This window comes from Xenia sp. Carnegie-2017, unplaced genomic scaffold (assembly GCF_021976095.1).
Source record: "Xenia sp. Carnegie-2017 unplaced genomic scaffold, XeniaSp_v1 HiC_scaffold_24, whole genome shotgun sequence".
NCBI classification, from domain to species: domain Eukaryota; kingdom Metazoa; phylum Cnidaria; class Anthozoa; order Malacalcyonacea; family Xeniidae; genus Xenia; species Xenia sp. Carnegie-2017.
In genome coordinates this window covers 17,584,057-17,601,283 of record NW_025813487.1, presented here as the reverse complement: position 1 = coordinate 17,601,283, position 17,227 = coordinate 17,584,057, and the positions used below count along the sequence as shown (strand labels likewise).

General features: G+C 36.9%; 1 protein-coding gene across 1 annotated transcript; it reads left to right on the top strand.

Annotated features, from left to right (window-relative positions):
- The first annotated feature begins 102 nt into the window (after positions 1-102).
- On the top strand, positions 103-15,957 carry LOC124452281. Its single transcript, XM_047002861.1, has 31 exons — positions 103-386; positions 497-613; positions 798-1,043; positions 1,603-1,796; positions 2,225-2,287; positions 2,513-2,668; positions 2,779-2,895; positions 2,990-3,100; positions 3,223-3,360; positions 4,086-4,292; positions 5,317-5,502; positions 5,933-6,194; positions 6,808-6,961; positions 7,027-7,243; positions 7,379-7,606; positions 7,900-8,034; positions 8,259-8,316; positions 8,704-8,820; positions 9,129-9,380; positions 9,842-10,035; positions 10,256-10,444; positions 10,626-10,721; positions 10,942-10,971; positions 11,052-11,156; positions 11,232-11,432; positions 11,633-11,803; positions 12,474-12,656; positions 12,738-12,996; positions 13,676-14,043; positions 14,635-14,853; positions 15,496-15,957. Exons 1-31 carry the CDS (start codon positions 308-310, stop codon positions 15,634-15,636), a joined length of 5,193 nt encoding a protein of 1,730 aa, XP_046858817.1. The 5' UTR covers positions 103-307; the 3' UTR covers positions 15,637-15,957.
- Positions 15,958-17,227: the final 1,270 nt, after the last annotated feature.

Below are 17,227 nucleotides of genomic sequence, written 5' to 3'. Positions count from 1 at the left end.
CTTAACGAAAATCCTATAAAATTAATAAAAATTATGGACTAAAGCCTACACAATCGTGGTCCAATGTAATGGACACATTTTGAAAGTCTAGAAGTGTAATAATAGTTGAAACTAAATGTGTATAGTCATTTACAGATCTCATTCATACTTCAGTTCACGCAAACAGCTAGGTCCACTGGGATACTATTCATAACGAAATTTCCGACCACAATCTATTAAACTTTTCTAATCGATCAAAAATTAATCAGAATTGTCGGAAAAAAGTGAATATCTTTTCCCGAAGCCATAAAAGACTTCTCTACACAAAATGAAAAATCTGAGAGTAAATATTTGTCTAATGCTTTCTTTCTTGAATATTCTTCTTATTGAAGGAAGAAATACAATTGGTAAGTGACAATTATTACTTTTTCAAAATCGCCTATGACAAATATCTACATCAAGACGAAACATTTTACGACGTTTTGTTGATAAGTTCGTTTATTTCGTTCTTGAAAAGGTGTGATCTGGGATGAAAAAATATTAAGCGACAGGCATCTTAATAAATATATAAACTCACAATTCTCGGACAAGATTGACGCCATTTTTGTGAAGACAACTGATGTTTCTGATCCAAGTACGTGTAAACATCTTTCTTGTGAATTTGTCGACGAAAAGCAAGATGAACGTAAAACGCAGCCCTCCCTTTCAACTGTTTCTCAAACTCCACCATTTATCATGTTATACATGGTAAAATAATTATAAAGCCAGTTAGCTACAATTCCTTTTTTTGAAAAGTCATCCTTGACCATGTTCTTCAGAAACAGCTCGACTGCTGAAAGGAAAAAAAGTTAAACTCATTGTTTGCTTGACTGTGAATGATATGGAGGACAAGGTTGAAAATCTTGGAAGCATTCTTGGCGTTCCAGTCTTTACAACGACTCAGAGCACACCTTCAAAAGACAAGTTCACCGTGTCAATGCTTCCAGATTACGAGTTTGTCAATAATGTTATGGTGGACACGCTGAAATATTGGAAAACTGAACCAGTTGCTTTATTATACGACGGTATGTCACGACTTAATAACGATCAGTAATGATAAAATAACATAGTAAATTATACATAAAACCAAATGGAATGTACGGTGTTTAAAGGACAGTCAACAAAATATACTGTATTTGTGGAAAAACAGTCAACAAAAACTAGTCTTTTTCCACAGCTCTATAAAGTGAATAATTTGAACCCGGGGGTATCGTTATATGTTAGTAGATTGTCCAGATTAGTGAAGTCCAGAGGTTCGTGAAACAGACAAAAAATACGGCGAACCATAGACGTTTACTCCTCACTTGTCTATGTAAATGAGCACCGCTAACGTTGTCAAAACGTCGTCAAGACAAATACCAACAGTACTTCTCAGGGCAAAACTAACCTGGACGATCTACATCTACTGCTACAAGCATGCAATAACATGTCTATTGAGCAGCTTTAGTAAAAAAAAAACACTATATAAAGTTGAAAGATAGTGAAACACCCCTTAAAATAGAGAATCACGATTGAAATCTTCCCTATATACTGTCTATCTAATTTCTAAAAATTCGCACTTTTTTCTCTCCATTCGTTGCAAAGTAAAGAAAAGCAAGCAAGCTGCCCATTTACAATCGCAAGCAAGAAATGCCAGCCTTCGGATGTTCCTAATGCCTGAAATAAACATGGATGATAACAAGTCATTAAGTTATGCTGTAGGAGAACTGAAACGATCACATTTAACATCTGCCGTACTCCTGTGTGCTCCTCAGGATATACAAAAAATTATAGATGAGGTAGGAATGATCTGGGCTCAGACTGAAGTAGTCCTTCTCAAACTGCCGTCCAACTAGTTTTAGTCGTCTCTAAAACACAAGCCGATAGGACAGAGCTCTATCCACACTGTTCAAATAATTATATGAAAACCAGCGTTTAGTTCTACATCAGGAGAGTTAAACTTCTTAATTATGAGAACTAAACAAACTATACACATCATTTTCCAAAAACTCACTTCAGTAGTACAGTCATAGCCGAAGTTTAACTCGTGAAAACTTGAGTGGAACGATTTCACTATGGTAATTGCTTCTTCGTATGCTTTTCAAACGAATGGTGTCTATATGTGGTATTATTAAAGCAGCTATTTACTTTTTGCAATTGACCAACAATACTTAAAACTATATTCCTTGATTAAACGTTGATGCAATAAGATTTACATTGATAACAGACAATAAAGTACAATCTCTACAAAGAAACGAAAAAGGATTGGAGATGGCTTGCCATTGACTTGGTACGTATAAACAAGTACTTAAATAGTTGCATTTGAAGAAAAAAAAGTAGAATATTTACAGCAGAATATTTCATTTATAGTGAAGATGACTTAATGCGAAGTCGAAACATGTTTATGTTAAAAAATTTTGTCGTTTTTTGCCTCATTAATCTTTCCCTATTAACTTCATACCGAGGCACTTGCCGTAAAGGATGCTGGGTGTGATATGCAATATATATATCCCAGGATTCCAAAGTGATGGACAATTGTGCGAAAACCTTAAGCGGCATTACTGGTTTCGTGCAAAAGATATACACCTACGAAGAAATTATAAAGATTATGGCCTTTCGGGACGAAGTACAGAGCAATCATCAAAAACGTCGCCTTACCAGCGTCAGCTTTGTAAGATAAAACAAAACAATTATTGCGTGCATGCGTGTATGCATTGTATCGTATTTCTCTTCATTTATTGTTGAATCTATAACTATATGGTGCTATAAATCCATTTTCAGAGCTTTTATGCCAACGTACATGACGTATTGGTTGTAGTCGAACGCTTCATTGTAAAAAAAAGATTTATCGCAGCCGACTTGGATAAGGAGCAGATTCTTCCATGCAAAAGTAAATCTGTATGTAATTAGACAATATTTTTTTATTAGCTTTTGTCTTGGGTCAGTAGCTACTATTTCTCCGTTAAAATTTAATGGTCGTGTTTGATTTTAGCTCAAAAACTGTGCTTTAAGTGGAAAAGTTGTGTTCGACAAAATGGGAAAGAGACAACTGGAACAGATAAAAATTGTTCAAATTAGGGAAGGCAAACCGCACATCAAAGACGTAAGTTTGTGGAAAGTCAAACTGTCAAGTTTCATTACTAATGATGGGAAATTTTTCATGAACAACTGAACAGCGTTGCTATGTATGTAGCTGTACAGCACGAGATTATTAATTTCCTTAAGGTTGGCGAATGGACCGTGGAAATTCAAACGAGAAGTAACAATCCAACGATGAAATGGTTTAAGGGAAAAGATAGAGAGATGTGCGATGGAAGAAATGTCGATAAGACACGCAAACATTATCGAATAATTGTGAAAAGGGTAAAAAATTTGATAATTTTATAAATGGAAAATTGTTTGTTAATGAAGAATTGAGGTGCTTCTTAAAGGTCAAAATCTAGCCTTATCAAGTTTACATCGTGTTTTGAAACATCGTATTTTAAACTGGGAATTTTTCTTCTCTTTACACCGAGGTAACGAACTTAGCAACGCCGCAAAGCATTAGTGGAAATCATCAAATCAACACGCAGCAAAATGAACATAAGAATTGCACAACATTTATATAATCTATACTGCAGTATATTGATCCATAGGAAATATTTTCATCATATATTATAAAATGAAGACAATGAAACGCGTCCGCAGATTGCTCTAGAGCTGTTTGTATTGGCCTGTGCAAAACACATCCGAGCTCAACCAATCAAATCAATTATAAAAATAAATCAATCAAAGACAATTTGCAAATCGAACATGAAAAGATTTGAGAGGAAAAATCAAAACGTTTACTTTAAATTTGTCTGTTTCGCATTATTGTTATTTTATAAAACAAATAAAAAACGTTTTTCGGATTTCCACTGGCTTATGCAAACTTCGGAGACGTTTGTGAGAGCTCTCGAGCATGTGCAACCCATTGAATTATTAACTTCAATGGTGCAACCATTGCACTATTGCACTGATCTGCTCTCGAGCAAACACAGTAAACATCTTTTATTTCTTAAATGAAGATATATTTTAAACAACGTATTGAAGATATTTCATTATTTTAGAATGACGAGCCATTTGTATATATCAATGAAAACAAAAGCTTACCCGAGGAACAAAGATTTACAGGTTTTTGTATTGACATGGTCAAAAAACTGGCGAGTCCCGAGTACATGGATTTCGATTATAATATAATCATCGAAAAAAGTACAGGCGCAGTCGATGAAAAAACGAGCAGATGGTCAGGGATCATTGGCAAATTGATCGATCAGGTATTGAGTTAAAAGATCATAAGAATTAATGTTTGTAAATGCAGATCGTCCAGGTTGGTATAGTCCTGAGAAGGACTGTTTTTGTTGTTGTTGACCGACGTTTCAACAACTTTAGCGGTAGTCATCTTCAGAGTCAAATGAGGAGTAAACGTCAGGTTAGCCGTATTTGTTATCTGGTTCTTATGTCATTGTATTGTGTGTACAGGAAATGTGTGGGTGTCAATTGTGTATTGTCATTGTGAATTAGTGTAGGTGTAATGTACTCCCGGGTTCAAACCATTTACTTTATAAGAATCAATGCTCACTCAAAAAATTGTCGATCATGTAAAGTTATGTATGATGATAAAAGAAAGAGTCAATGTTAATTTAGATTATCGCTATTTGAGGAAAGAAAATACACATGACGATATTGCTCAGTCATACTTGTGGAATAGCCCAGCTCCATAATTGGGGAGGGGAAGCTACCATTCATATATAAATGTATGTTTCATAATCGGTAATAAATATAATCAACAATGATTTTAAAATAGACACAGCATATCTTAGATATATATGAGACAAAGCCAGGCTTAGATGGTTTGGTCATGTACAGAGAACGAATATTAAGCATATAGACGGAGGGACGATAAGTTTAGAACTGCAAGGTGTATTTAGAACTAAAAGGCAGAGGCGTAGCTAGAACGTTAATGGGGGGGGGGTGTATATTAATATATTTAGTTGTGCCCTACTGACTTGTTTTGAAATTCAATTCACATTTAAAAGAAATCAGTAGGGCACAACGGAATATATGAATATGCACCCCACCAATTAACGTTATGGTTACGCCTCTGGTAAAAGGCCTAGAAGACCATATGCAGGTATATGCACGGATACACTGAAAGAGGACAAGAAGTTAGTATGAGACAAAAGAATACATTGGACAAAAATTGATGGAGGCAGATACTTCGCTGTGAAAAAGAGAATTCGCTGTGAGAGAGAATTCACACTTGTTTAACACTTCTTCTTTCCCCTACTCCTTACGTAGAAAGCGGACATGGGAACCGGTTCACTGACAATTACGGCACAAAGAGAGAGAGCCGTGGACTTCAGCAAACCGTTCATGGATTTCAATATGGCATTGATCTTGAGAAAACCGGATGAGGAAAAACAAAACATGTTTCGTTTCTTGGATCCATTTTCACCCATCGTGTGGTTGTGCACTGTCATGACGGTACGTTCTTTTCTTGTATTTTTAAGTACATTTCGTGCATGGTTTTACATCTTTAGAGGTGTTTAGCAACAGAAAGCATCGAAAAAGAAGCGCTTCGTGTTATGTTTTTATACGTAAAACAGCGAGAACATTCTTCGAAGATTCAAAAACACAAAGGAAAATGTGTTCTTCCCTGCCTAGTGTGTGTGTTGCTGTTGTGTAAGTCTTTATTTTCACAGACCTCGATAACACATTACACTCCGCTCATCTTTCCTTTTCTTTCATACAATTTACGTCATGCACGATTGTGAAAAAAATGCAATATATATGTTTTCATTGCCTTTTAACCCTACCCCCCCGTCCAACCAAACCCCAAAACGATAAATGCTAGATTGCATCAAGAGCCATGTTTGGTAAAACTCACGGAACTTTGTTTCTAAATCCTGAACAGGTTTTTGCAATGACTTTGTTCATGTACATCGTCGATTATCTCAGTCCTTACGGAAACCGAAAGACTGCGAAAGAGACCAATGAGCCTGGGGACGAGTTCAGTTTATACAACAGCCTGTGGTTTGCTACGGCAAGCATGCTACAACAAGGACCTGATAACACACCCAAGTCACCATCTGGAAGACTTTTGGCGTCATCGTTTTGGTTCTTTGTGCTGCTAATGATCTCAACTTATACAGCTAATTTGGCAGCATTTTTTACCAGTAAGAACCATCTAGTGAAGCGTATAACGCGAGGGAGGAAGGGGAGGAGAGGAGATCTCAATTTATTGATTGTATAAGGATACTGGTATATATGAAATTGATACATCGAATGAATACACTACTTATAATAACGTAAGAACTAAAGTTGAAACATTAGAACCTTCCTAGTGAAAACACTATCTTCGACTACCTAAGAACTTGTATTAAAACATTAGATACTTCATAGTGAAAACACTATCTTCGACTACCTAAGAACTTATATTAAAACATTAGATCCTTCATAGTGAAAACACTATCTTTGACTACCTAAGAACTTGTATTAAAACATTAGATACTTCATAGTGAAAACACTATCTTTGACTACCTAAGAACTTGTATTAAAACATTAGATACTTCATAGTGAAAACACTATCTTCGACTACCTAAGAACTTATATTAAAACATTAGATCCCTAGTGAAAACACCCGCATTTGATCGTTCCTAATGAAAACAATAACTTCGAATATGTATAATAATAGTTTCAACATAACACGAAACTCCCATTAGCTACATCTGCCATTTGCACACAGCTGCCAAACTATATCTAACATATCATCAATTTATATTGAAACAGACAAGAAAACAAAAAGCACAATAACGAGTCTAGAGGATCTAGCGAAGCAAAGTAAAATCAAATATGGCGTCCTTAGAGGAGGTCAAATACACCAGTTTTTAAAGCAGAATTCCAACGATACGGTGTATAAAAAAATGGTGACCCATATGAATAGGTTTGTATCCAAATAACCGTTAAGAAGGTCTCGGGCCTATTGAATATGTACACAATTTATTTCAGGCACAACACGTTCGCTGAGCGCTCAGCTAGTGGCGTCGAGAGAGCCAGGAATGGTGGTTTTGCTTACATAACAGAAGAGCCAATATTAGATTACTACAACACACGGAGCCCCTGCAATACGATGCTTGTAAAGCATTTATTTGAAGCAAAAAGTTACGGGTTTGCCTTGCAGAAAAATTCGGAACTTACGACGAGCCTGTCGGTGAATATTTTGAAAGTAAGGATTTTTATTCATTTTGTCTTCTTTGCAACAACTCGTCAACTTCAAAAAAGAAAGGAGAAAAGAGGAATTTTAAACGGTTTGTAATGAGTGAAACAAATTTTCCAACAAATCTTTTTTCCATCAATATAGCTGCGCGAAAAAGGTTTTATGAACGAGCGTTACACCTACTGGTGGCAGACAAGATCCGAATGTCCGAGAACAGTAAAGATTGAGGACACCATAGACAGTATGAAGATAAAATTCAACAGCATGGCGGGGGTGTTTATAATCTTTGCGTCGAGTGTGGTCATTTCCCTTGCATTGCTCGTCATCGAGGTGAAATTCAAATGGTTGGTTGAGTGGATCTTGGAGGCTGGGGTATGAAATACGTTCATAGATAACATTGGTGGTCATGATTAAAAAAACCTTACACATAAATATGTTTGTTTTATGTTAACACAATTGTGCCTGTCATAATGGCAAATGAAGTAAAAAAAAGCTTGTGAAAAGGCTGCATTAAAGAAACCGAATTCGCACTTGAACCGACAGTGAAGTCTGCCATTTCAAAATTAAGGGATGCGCTTACAGCACAACATACTATATAGCCACAATTTCGTCAAGATGAACAATATTAGTCACGTGATTCACATAGTATTTTCACCGTTCTCTAGTGCGAAAAATGCACGGATGACGATTATGATGACGAAGATAGTTATGATTACATGGAGCCCGCAATGGAGTCAGCGACCACCCCTTGTGAACGAAAAAGAGTCCCGGATGTATATTCAAATGCGCGAGAATCAAAGGTGTAGATGAAAACTCTACATTCATACGTTGATGTCGAGATTTAAGCAGATGTTGCGCTGTTGGAAATGGACGAACATTCTTGTTGAAAGGATTTAACGCAAGGATTCAATAGAAAGTTGACAAAAAGCTAAAGTTGCAAACTAAACGGATGTTCACGAAAGATTGACAGTCGTTTCTTTCCATAGACTTCTACATTAAACTATATACATATTCTGTTTATGAGACGATAATCTGTGATTTAAAAAAAACCTTGCACATTTTGTGTGCGGTTCATGGTTGCGGTGAATTCAAAATGTAATGCGAGAAACGTTATTAAATATTAACAGTTGACGCAAAATTTTTTTGCTTTGTTAAGTTGTTGCTCTCGTTAACTTCGAAATATTTGAAAGTGTAATCTGAAGTCTTCGATATGATTCGCTTTTGCTTACTCGGCATTTTTCTACAACAATTTGTCTTAGTGTCGACAAAACAAAAAAATTTAGGTAAGATCTAAAAGTTGACATTGAGGGTGACGACTTTCAAAAATACATTAGATTATACATGCAGTAATGTCAGTCAAAATGTGTACTGAATCTCAATTAACTCCATGTATAAGTTGAAAATTCTCTATATAAATGTCATAAGGTTGTATTCCAAATGCAGAGCATTGAAGGTCTAAGACTATTTAGGAGTGCTTATGGACAAGTCCTGTCAGAATATAGAAGATTTGGACGTTTTTATCAAGGCGAGATACATCAAACCACAGATTTCCATCGTGTTCTCAAACATTTCTTTGAGGAAGAAAGGTAAAAATAGATAAATACCTTATGGCTTTGTTATAATTCAAACGAATTTGTATAGCTATTTGTTAGGACATGCACTCATAAAAAAGCAGTATAAATTTCTAATTCATACAAATACAACTCATTGTCGCTCCATAAGAAAAGAAAACTAAAAATAGCCTCATACAAAGTGAATGTTTTCAATTCAGAATTTAATACCATCCGGATTTAATACCATGCATGTTTCTATAATGTGTCCTATTTTTTGCTCAAATTTTTGCTTTTCGTCGCCAGTCATTTACTCTTTCTAAGAAACTTCCTTCAATCCACAGGAGGTGTACTAGAAAATATCGAGTATTTCCAAGAACATCCAGTGGATGTCATCATTGATTTGCAAAGAAATAAAGATGAACTAAACGCGTTAGGTGATTATCTTAAAATACCAATACTTTCAATGGTACCCCAATGGCAACCTCAAGGAAAATACATCATTTCCATGTATCCGAGCATTGAAACTATAAACTGGGCAATCGTCGATGTCCTTCTGCGTTATGAAATCACAGAAAGTATTCTACTGTTTGATGGTAAGGTTAATCCTTTTTCATAACCTTTAAGGAGAAGTTATTGTCTCACCAGGATATGCATATCGTATGAAAAATACAGGTTGTATAAAAAATTCAATAACAAGCCGAACATATCGCTGCATGTTTGTAGATGTAGTTCTGGTAAGTGCAGTCTTTAGAAAGACTGCTGGTGGTTTTGTTGAGTCGCGTTTGACGCTAAACAGTTGAGAGGACTCATCTCTAGAGTTAACTCTTCAGAGTTTGACCTGACTTGACTCTGAGTGGAGTGAAGATCACTACAGCTAAGGTTGCCGTAACGTCAGTCAACACTGACACCAACAGTCCTTCTCAGGACGCCACTCACCAAAACGATCAAGCTGTGTATGGGTTGCATGAAACACTGATATTTTATCAAACATGTTTCAATAGAAAATACTCGAGCCTTGTCATTTCTCGCCGTGTTTCTTTTTTCATGTATACAGCGAAGCGAAGTCGTCAAGCAATGAACCTGCACACAGCAAGTCAGCGGGAGTACATCAAAATAGAAATGATGCCAGAACTAGACATGGACAACGAGCCCGTGATTAAAGATGCAATTCGCCAAGCTTGGAACACTCAGATAAAAACCGTAGTCCTTCTTTGCGATACCGATGACATAAAGAAAGTCATGAATGCAGTAAGTGCCACTGTAAAATAAACGATTTATTCAAGATCTATATGTTGAGCATTTCCACTTATAATTACGTAAGAAGAGATTCATATAGATATCCTACGATCCCTCTATGTTAATAAAATTGGTAAAGACTTGAAATCATCCTTTCTAAGCCTAGCTTAAGCCCCACCATGCAATAAACATGTTGTACATCTTTAGTACAACTCTATCTGTCTATATACAGACATTACAAACTAGACTCTACGATAAGGACAGTGAGGATTGGAAATGGATAGCGAGTGACATTGATTTCAGAAGACCTGACTACGAACCACTTGAAGGAATAGTCGCCTTCCGACTTTCTTTACCAGAATGGCAAACGAGCTTCCGACAAGAAAGACAACGAATATGTGCAAAAGAATTATACACGGAGGTGAGAGATGAACACCGATAGATCAAGTATTACCTACATTTGAGAGATCTCTAGAATGAAGCGCAAAACGACTCCCGACTAAATCTCCATGAGAAACGTGCGATCCCGTGAACTACATAAAAACCTCCTTGCCACGAAATCTTTACAAGATCCTGAGAGTTCGCAAATCGAAATCTTCTAGGTATTTTACGCCTCGATAAAAGACGCTCTGTATCTGATCAATGCTGCAATGCAAGTTCAACATCGTAACATGACGTTCATGGAAAAAATGAAAAAAGTAAGGTTCAAATATTGAAGTAGTTCACATATCGTAGATGACGTCAAACGAACCTTGATGCGTTCAGAGACGTAGCTGGATCAATAATTCGAGGGTGTTAATGTAACCCCACCCCCACACCCAAGTTATCAAGCTTGCTAAGTCAATGGTTTTATTAGTATTTCAAGTCAGTCTTCATTTACTCGCATATATTTACTCGCTAAAAATGCTTTCTTTTCAGAGTATTCTACGACCGTGTCGGAAGAACAGGGTGAGTAAAATTACTGCTTAATGTATTTGAACAGAAGCACATATTGATTTGTTTTTAAATGATGCATTGTCTCCAATCAGGTCAAGAACTGTGCTCTTACTGGAGAAATTAAATTTGACCAAAACGGAGTGAGGAAGATTGAAGAAATGGATTTTGTAGCGATCCAAAATCGCGAAATCAAAAAAGTAATGTAAAGTTGACCATAAATAGCATTCGCATCTTTTTCACGAATCAAATGTTCTGTCGTTTTACACGCACAGGTCGGTTCATGGAATATGAACCCAACGAAATCACAACTACCGCCATCCAGCTCGATAAAATGGGTTGGAAACGCTGTGCAGGACTACATCTGCTATGAAACCAGGGATAAAAAAGCGATGATAAAGAGCAAGAAAAAGTTCAAAATCATGCTGAGAGCCGTAAATTATTTCTTTCTTAATTTAACCATTGACCCTTTTAAAGTATGCGAAGTTTGACAGTTAATTTTCCATCAATGTTCTTCACTTCTCCAAAACGTATAACGATTTTTCTACACTATAAACGCGGTTTCCACAAGCGTTCTTGAATCTTAAACTGCGACGTTCCTAAAGCCAAGTTTTCCTGCAATATCCTTTCCGTCATTTGCATCTCCAACATATATGTTTATTTATTTCCTATGAAGGAGGATCCGCCATTTGCTATGGTAAATAAAAGTGAAACTGAACCAGACAATATAAAGGGATTTACCGTGGATATTATACGTGAGCTGGCGAAACGTATGGACTTCGAATACGAGTTTACAGTTTTGGAAAAAGGAGGTTCAAAAATATTCTTAGAAAATTTAAAAGCAAAGGTATGTGGTAACTTAATACTGTCATGGTGACGAATTTAAATATTGCTAAGGCGAATGACCAAAAACAGAGTTCCGCGAGACCAAAAGAAAACCCAGGAAACCTAAGACTTTTGAAAAGAATTATTTTAGAACTATCTTTCCAGGACTCTTGCGTTTTTTCGGTTCCTGGTTTTCTTTTGGTTTTCCTGATTTTCTCTTGGTTTTCCTGGTGTTTTCCTTGATTTTCCTGATTTTCTCTTAGTTTTCCTGGTTTTCTTTTGGTTTCCTGATTTTCTCTTGGTTTTCCTGGTGTTTTCCTTGATTTTCCTGACTTTTTCTTAGTTTTCCTGGTTTTCTTTTGGTTTCCTGAATTTCTCTTGGTTTTCCTGGTTTTCCATTTTTTTCTTGGTTTTCCTAGTTTTCTCTAGGGCTTCTCTGGTTTTCTCTTGGTTTTCAGAATCCTTGGGAGCTTTATTTTTCGCCATTCAACCTTGGCCATTGCGCTTTTCATGGCAGTATTTAATCAACAAAGTTGCTTTCTCTTGTTGAATTAATGTTGTTCTGCTTTTCTTTTATTGTTTCATAAAACTTTAGGATCCCTTTTTCTTCCTTAAAGCTGCATTAGCTACTTGCAATTTAAGGCGAAAAGAAAAACTACGAATCAACATCTTTCAACGTCTATTTTGTATAGAAAATCGATATGGCCATCGGTTCGTTCACAATCACAGCAAGCCGCGAAAGAGACATTGATTTCAGTAAGCCATTCATGGATTTCAAGATGGCCTTGATTCTACGCGTTCCAAAAGAAAAAGAAAGTCTCTTTAATTTTCATAAACCCTTTTCAGGGAATGTCTGGTTGTTGGTCGTTCTTAGTGTAAGCTTTAACGTCATTACATCTTAACTCCCCACACCATTTATAAAAAAAACGACTCGTTTTCATTTGATCAATTATTAGGTATTTGCCATGACCTTCTTGCTTTGTGCTGTTGACTACTTCAGTCCTCTGGGCTACCGTAAAAAGGCAGAAAATCCAGGCGAAGGTGAAGAGTTCAACCTTATGAACAGCTTATGGTTTGCAACGGCCAGCACTTTACAGCAAGGGGGTGATAACACTCCCAAGTCACCATCAGGACGCATCCTCGCGGCAGGATTTTGGTTTTTTATTCTTATTATAATATCAACATACACGGCCAATCTAGCTGCATTCTTTACAAGTGAGTGTAAACAGACATCTTCTAGTCGACAACTAAACCGCGTCAAATGTCCAAAGACATATAGGTACAAAAGGGGGCAGTGAATGATGACTGTCCAAAGATATATAGGTACAAAGAGGGCATTGAATGCCGACTGTCGAAATATATAGGTACAAAGAGGGCATTGAATGCCGACTGTCGAAATATATAGATACAAAGAGGGCATTGAATGCCGACTGTCTAAAGACATATAGGTAAAAACAGGACATTGTACACCAACTGTCCAAGCACAAATAGGTACAAAAAAAGAGTGTGTGCCATCCATCCAAAGACATAGGTAAAAAAGAGGACAGTATGTGCCAACTGTCCAAGAACAAATAGGTACAAAAGAGGACAATGTGTGCAAACTATTAAAAAATATAGGTACAAAAGAGGAGAGTGTATGCCAACTCTCACGGAACATAAGGATACATTGGAGGATAGATTATTGAAAGTACAATGTAGTAATTGAAGAGGGACATATAAGGGGGACACAGCAAGGGTAGAAAATACAACGTGATGAGTGGTTTTGAAGTGCTGCAAGAGCGATAGTTTTGCAGTATACATGAGCTAACATTTAAGATGTCTAAGAATCAGACATTCGTGGAAAGCAAAATTTCATGGAAATCATATATGTCGTACTTCTGTTTCAATTAAACAGACAAGAAGATTGAAAGCCCGATAAAAAGTCTGGAAGATCTCGTGTACAAGTCCGATCTCACGTACGGTGTCGAGCGCGACGGTCAAAATCACAACTTTCTAAAAACATCAAAACTTCCCATTCACAAAAAGATGGTGAGTCACATGAACGAGAGAGACAGTACAATGACGTCGTCAACTAAAGGCGTGGAGCTTGCAAGAGGTGGAGGATACGCCTTTATAACAGAGACACCAATATTACAGCATTTCAACAACCTGCAACCATGTGACACAATGTTGGTTGGTAACCTCTTTCAGACGAAGAGTTACGGTTTTGGTTTACCGAAGAACTCAGAGTATACCAACACATTATCGGTGGAAATTCTTAAGGTTAGAAATTCAATTCAATGTAAGTGGCCTCGAAATGGAACACAACTATTACAACTCATGGGCGGCGGAAAAGGGGGGGGGGCGAAGGGGGCTGCACCCACCCCCAATCAATGAGCTACTTTCTTCAATATTTTTCACGTAATACATGTTTATGTTTGACAAGGGAAAATCATCGACATAGATGGACTTTAAAATACCGACAGCCATTTTGAAAGCTTGCTTCTCCCATAGACTTTCGTTTACTTGAAGTACTGGTAGTTAATGCTAGGAAGAAAATCGCGCCAAAGTTGTTATTAGAACATGGCGTAAATGCAATGGTAATGTGGCGCAGTCTAAAATAAATAGCTTTTTCACTAGTCTGGGACCGAAGCAAGAAAAGCAAATAATGATATTATTTGTGAGTTCGTTTAGCGACAATTACAAAGGTCAAAATGACACGCCCTCACCAAGACATTTTGTTATTCACCCCTCAATGCAAAACAACTTCCGCCGCCATTGTTACAACTGCGTGATATATAACCAACTGGCAGTCTTTGTGATATTTTAGTGGTATAATCGACACACTTTTTTTTTATATTCTTGTTCATCAAGCTTCGTGAGGAAGGCTTCATCGAAAAAAGACGTAAAGCCTGGTGGGACGAAAAATCCCAATGTGCAAGAGAGCCACCTGCTTCTGCAACTGTTACACTTGAATTGAAGAACCTTGGCGGTGTTTTCATTGTCATGATTGCGGGTATAGTTTCGTCATTCCTACTGCTCGCAATCGAGATAAAATTTCAATGGATCATCGACTTCATCTTGAAAGCTCAGGTAACACAATCGAGTCAAGGGTTTTACAAAGTTCAAACTATTGAGGTTTTTATTAAATACCAACAATGAACTGCTTGGTCTATATGACTTGCTATAGTCATTAGCCAATGTAATCCGATCCGATCATTAGCCAATGAAACCGATCCGATCATTAGCAAGTGCAAACGGATCCGATCATTAGCCTGGGCAAACCGATCGCTCTCGCACGAGTTCTCCTCGGTTTGCATGAGTCTGAACAAACAGAGAAAACATTTTTTTATTTTCTTAAATCAATAACTTAATGTTCCGTAAAGATTAACGTCGGGTAAAGATTTTTTCAGAGAAGATAAAATCTTCAAAATATCGAATATTCTGTCAACGTTTGATTGGGCACGTAAAGTTTTGCCTTTCCAAACCAATTTGACCATTTGCCTTTCCCTGGATACAAATATTGACCTGTCCTGATTGGTTCAATATAAGTACGGTAACCAGGCCTATCGATCGTACACAATTTGACTGGCTAAGTATAACTAGGGTAATCAAGCTTTTCCATCGTAAACATCTTCAGCATAAACACTTTCATGCTCATACTATCAACGATAGAAAGGCTTGGTTACCTTGGTTACCTTGGTTATGATTACTGTAAAATTACTATTTTATCAGGAGAACAATAGTTCCAATGAAGAACAACGTGAGACAGTAATGAGAGTCGAAATAATGCAAGGAGAACGTCAACTGAATCCAATCAATCGAGAGGAGCCAATATCGACAAGAAGACGCTGGCTTCCGTCGTTCAAGTCTTGACATTATGAGAGGCGATATTTTTAGATGGATTGTAAGGAATTACAGTTGAGATGGTAGAAATGCAATCATTATGATACGTAAATTGCGGGAGGTAGCTGCATGACGACAAGTTAGATTTGAAAAATTTCATTTGCTTAATTACTATCATAGTTCAGCTGTTCACACAAACGACACACGTGTCTTGTTGATGACATCTCAACTCAGTAAATTTTATCGTAATATCCCTTTAAATGTGAATTTCCAAACTTCAAATCCTATATAAATAACGAATCCTTTCACTCGGGATTATTTCCATCAAAATATAGTACGCGGAAAATGGGATCTAAGTTTTCTTCATTTAGTGATATAGGATGCTTGCATTGATAACATAATTTGTAGAAAGATAGCGGAATCTCCCGGAAAGAAAAAAAAACATTAAAAAAATCCCAAATGATATGATGCGCGCTCACATATTTAATAACATCTAAAACAAACACATGCAACTTCCATCCTGTCGTCATTATCAAATTGTTCAATATGTAACAACACCTGGCTTTCTGTTGATTCGAGTTGGCAGGGCCATAGCTAGAACGTTAATTAAAGGGGGGGGGGTTGATTCATATATTCAGTAGTGCCCGACCCATTTCTTTTGAATCATATTTGGCTTTCTAAAAAAACCAGTAGGACATAACCACCCCCCCCCAAAAAAATTAACGTTCTAGCAACGGCCCAGCATGTTGGGCGCTATATAGGCTAACCATACTACTTTACACTAACCAAAGCATATAATTATTGACATTATAGTAGGATATACAACAGTACAATACTCTCAAAAATGCTCAAATCCGAAGATACAGATAACGTTTAGATAAAAGTCTTAAAATGGCAAAAGTGAGTACTCCTTGCGAATTTAACTCCTTGACGTAATGAACGATAATCGCCTCTGTTTCTCCGACAAATTTGAAATAAAAAAGACGATGCTTACGACGTATGGAAACCGGGCTTAAAGCTTACTTTAGGGAAACATGCTTAATTTACAAGTGACAATACTCAACTTATATCTCCGTTGACGAAGATTATGTTATTTTTATAAAATGAATTTAAACAACAAACTGAAGCAAAACACGAGTCTCGCAGCCATTAATGTACGATACATAATCACGCGAACATTAGAAAAAAATGGAGTTTTTGTGGAAAAGTGCTCGCCTGATCCTTCCGTTCAATAGGGATTATTAAAAGAACAACACAGATATTATGAAAGAAACGCACGTTTTAATCGGGAAATAGCAAAAATAGCGTAGAAAAAAATTCAGTCGTTTGACATTTGTTAACATGAAACCAAGGGCAATTAATATAATTTCGTCAAACTAATTTTCGATGCTGTCAACTAATGGATTCCCTCCATCGCGATAAAGTATCTTGTCATTTTGAATAATCGATGGAGAGGACGGGGGGATGGGGACACTTTTAATAGGCATATGGCAGGAGGTAGAGGGCCAGGGGTAGTTCGACAGCAATGGTTTTACTGACGAGCACGTGACCTACGTCCGTTTTCTTATAATAAAGTTAAGGGCCGAAGCTAAAACATAAATTGGGGGAGGAGGGGTGAGGG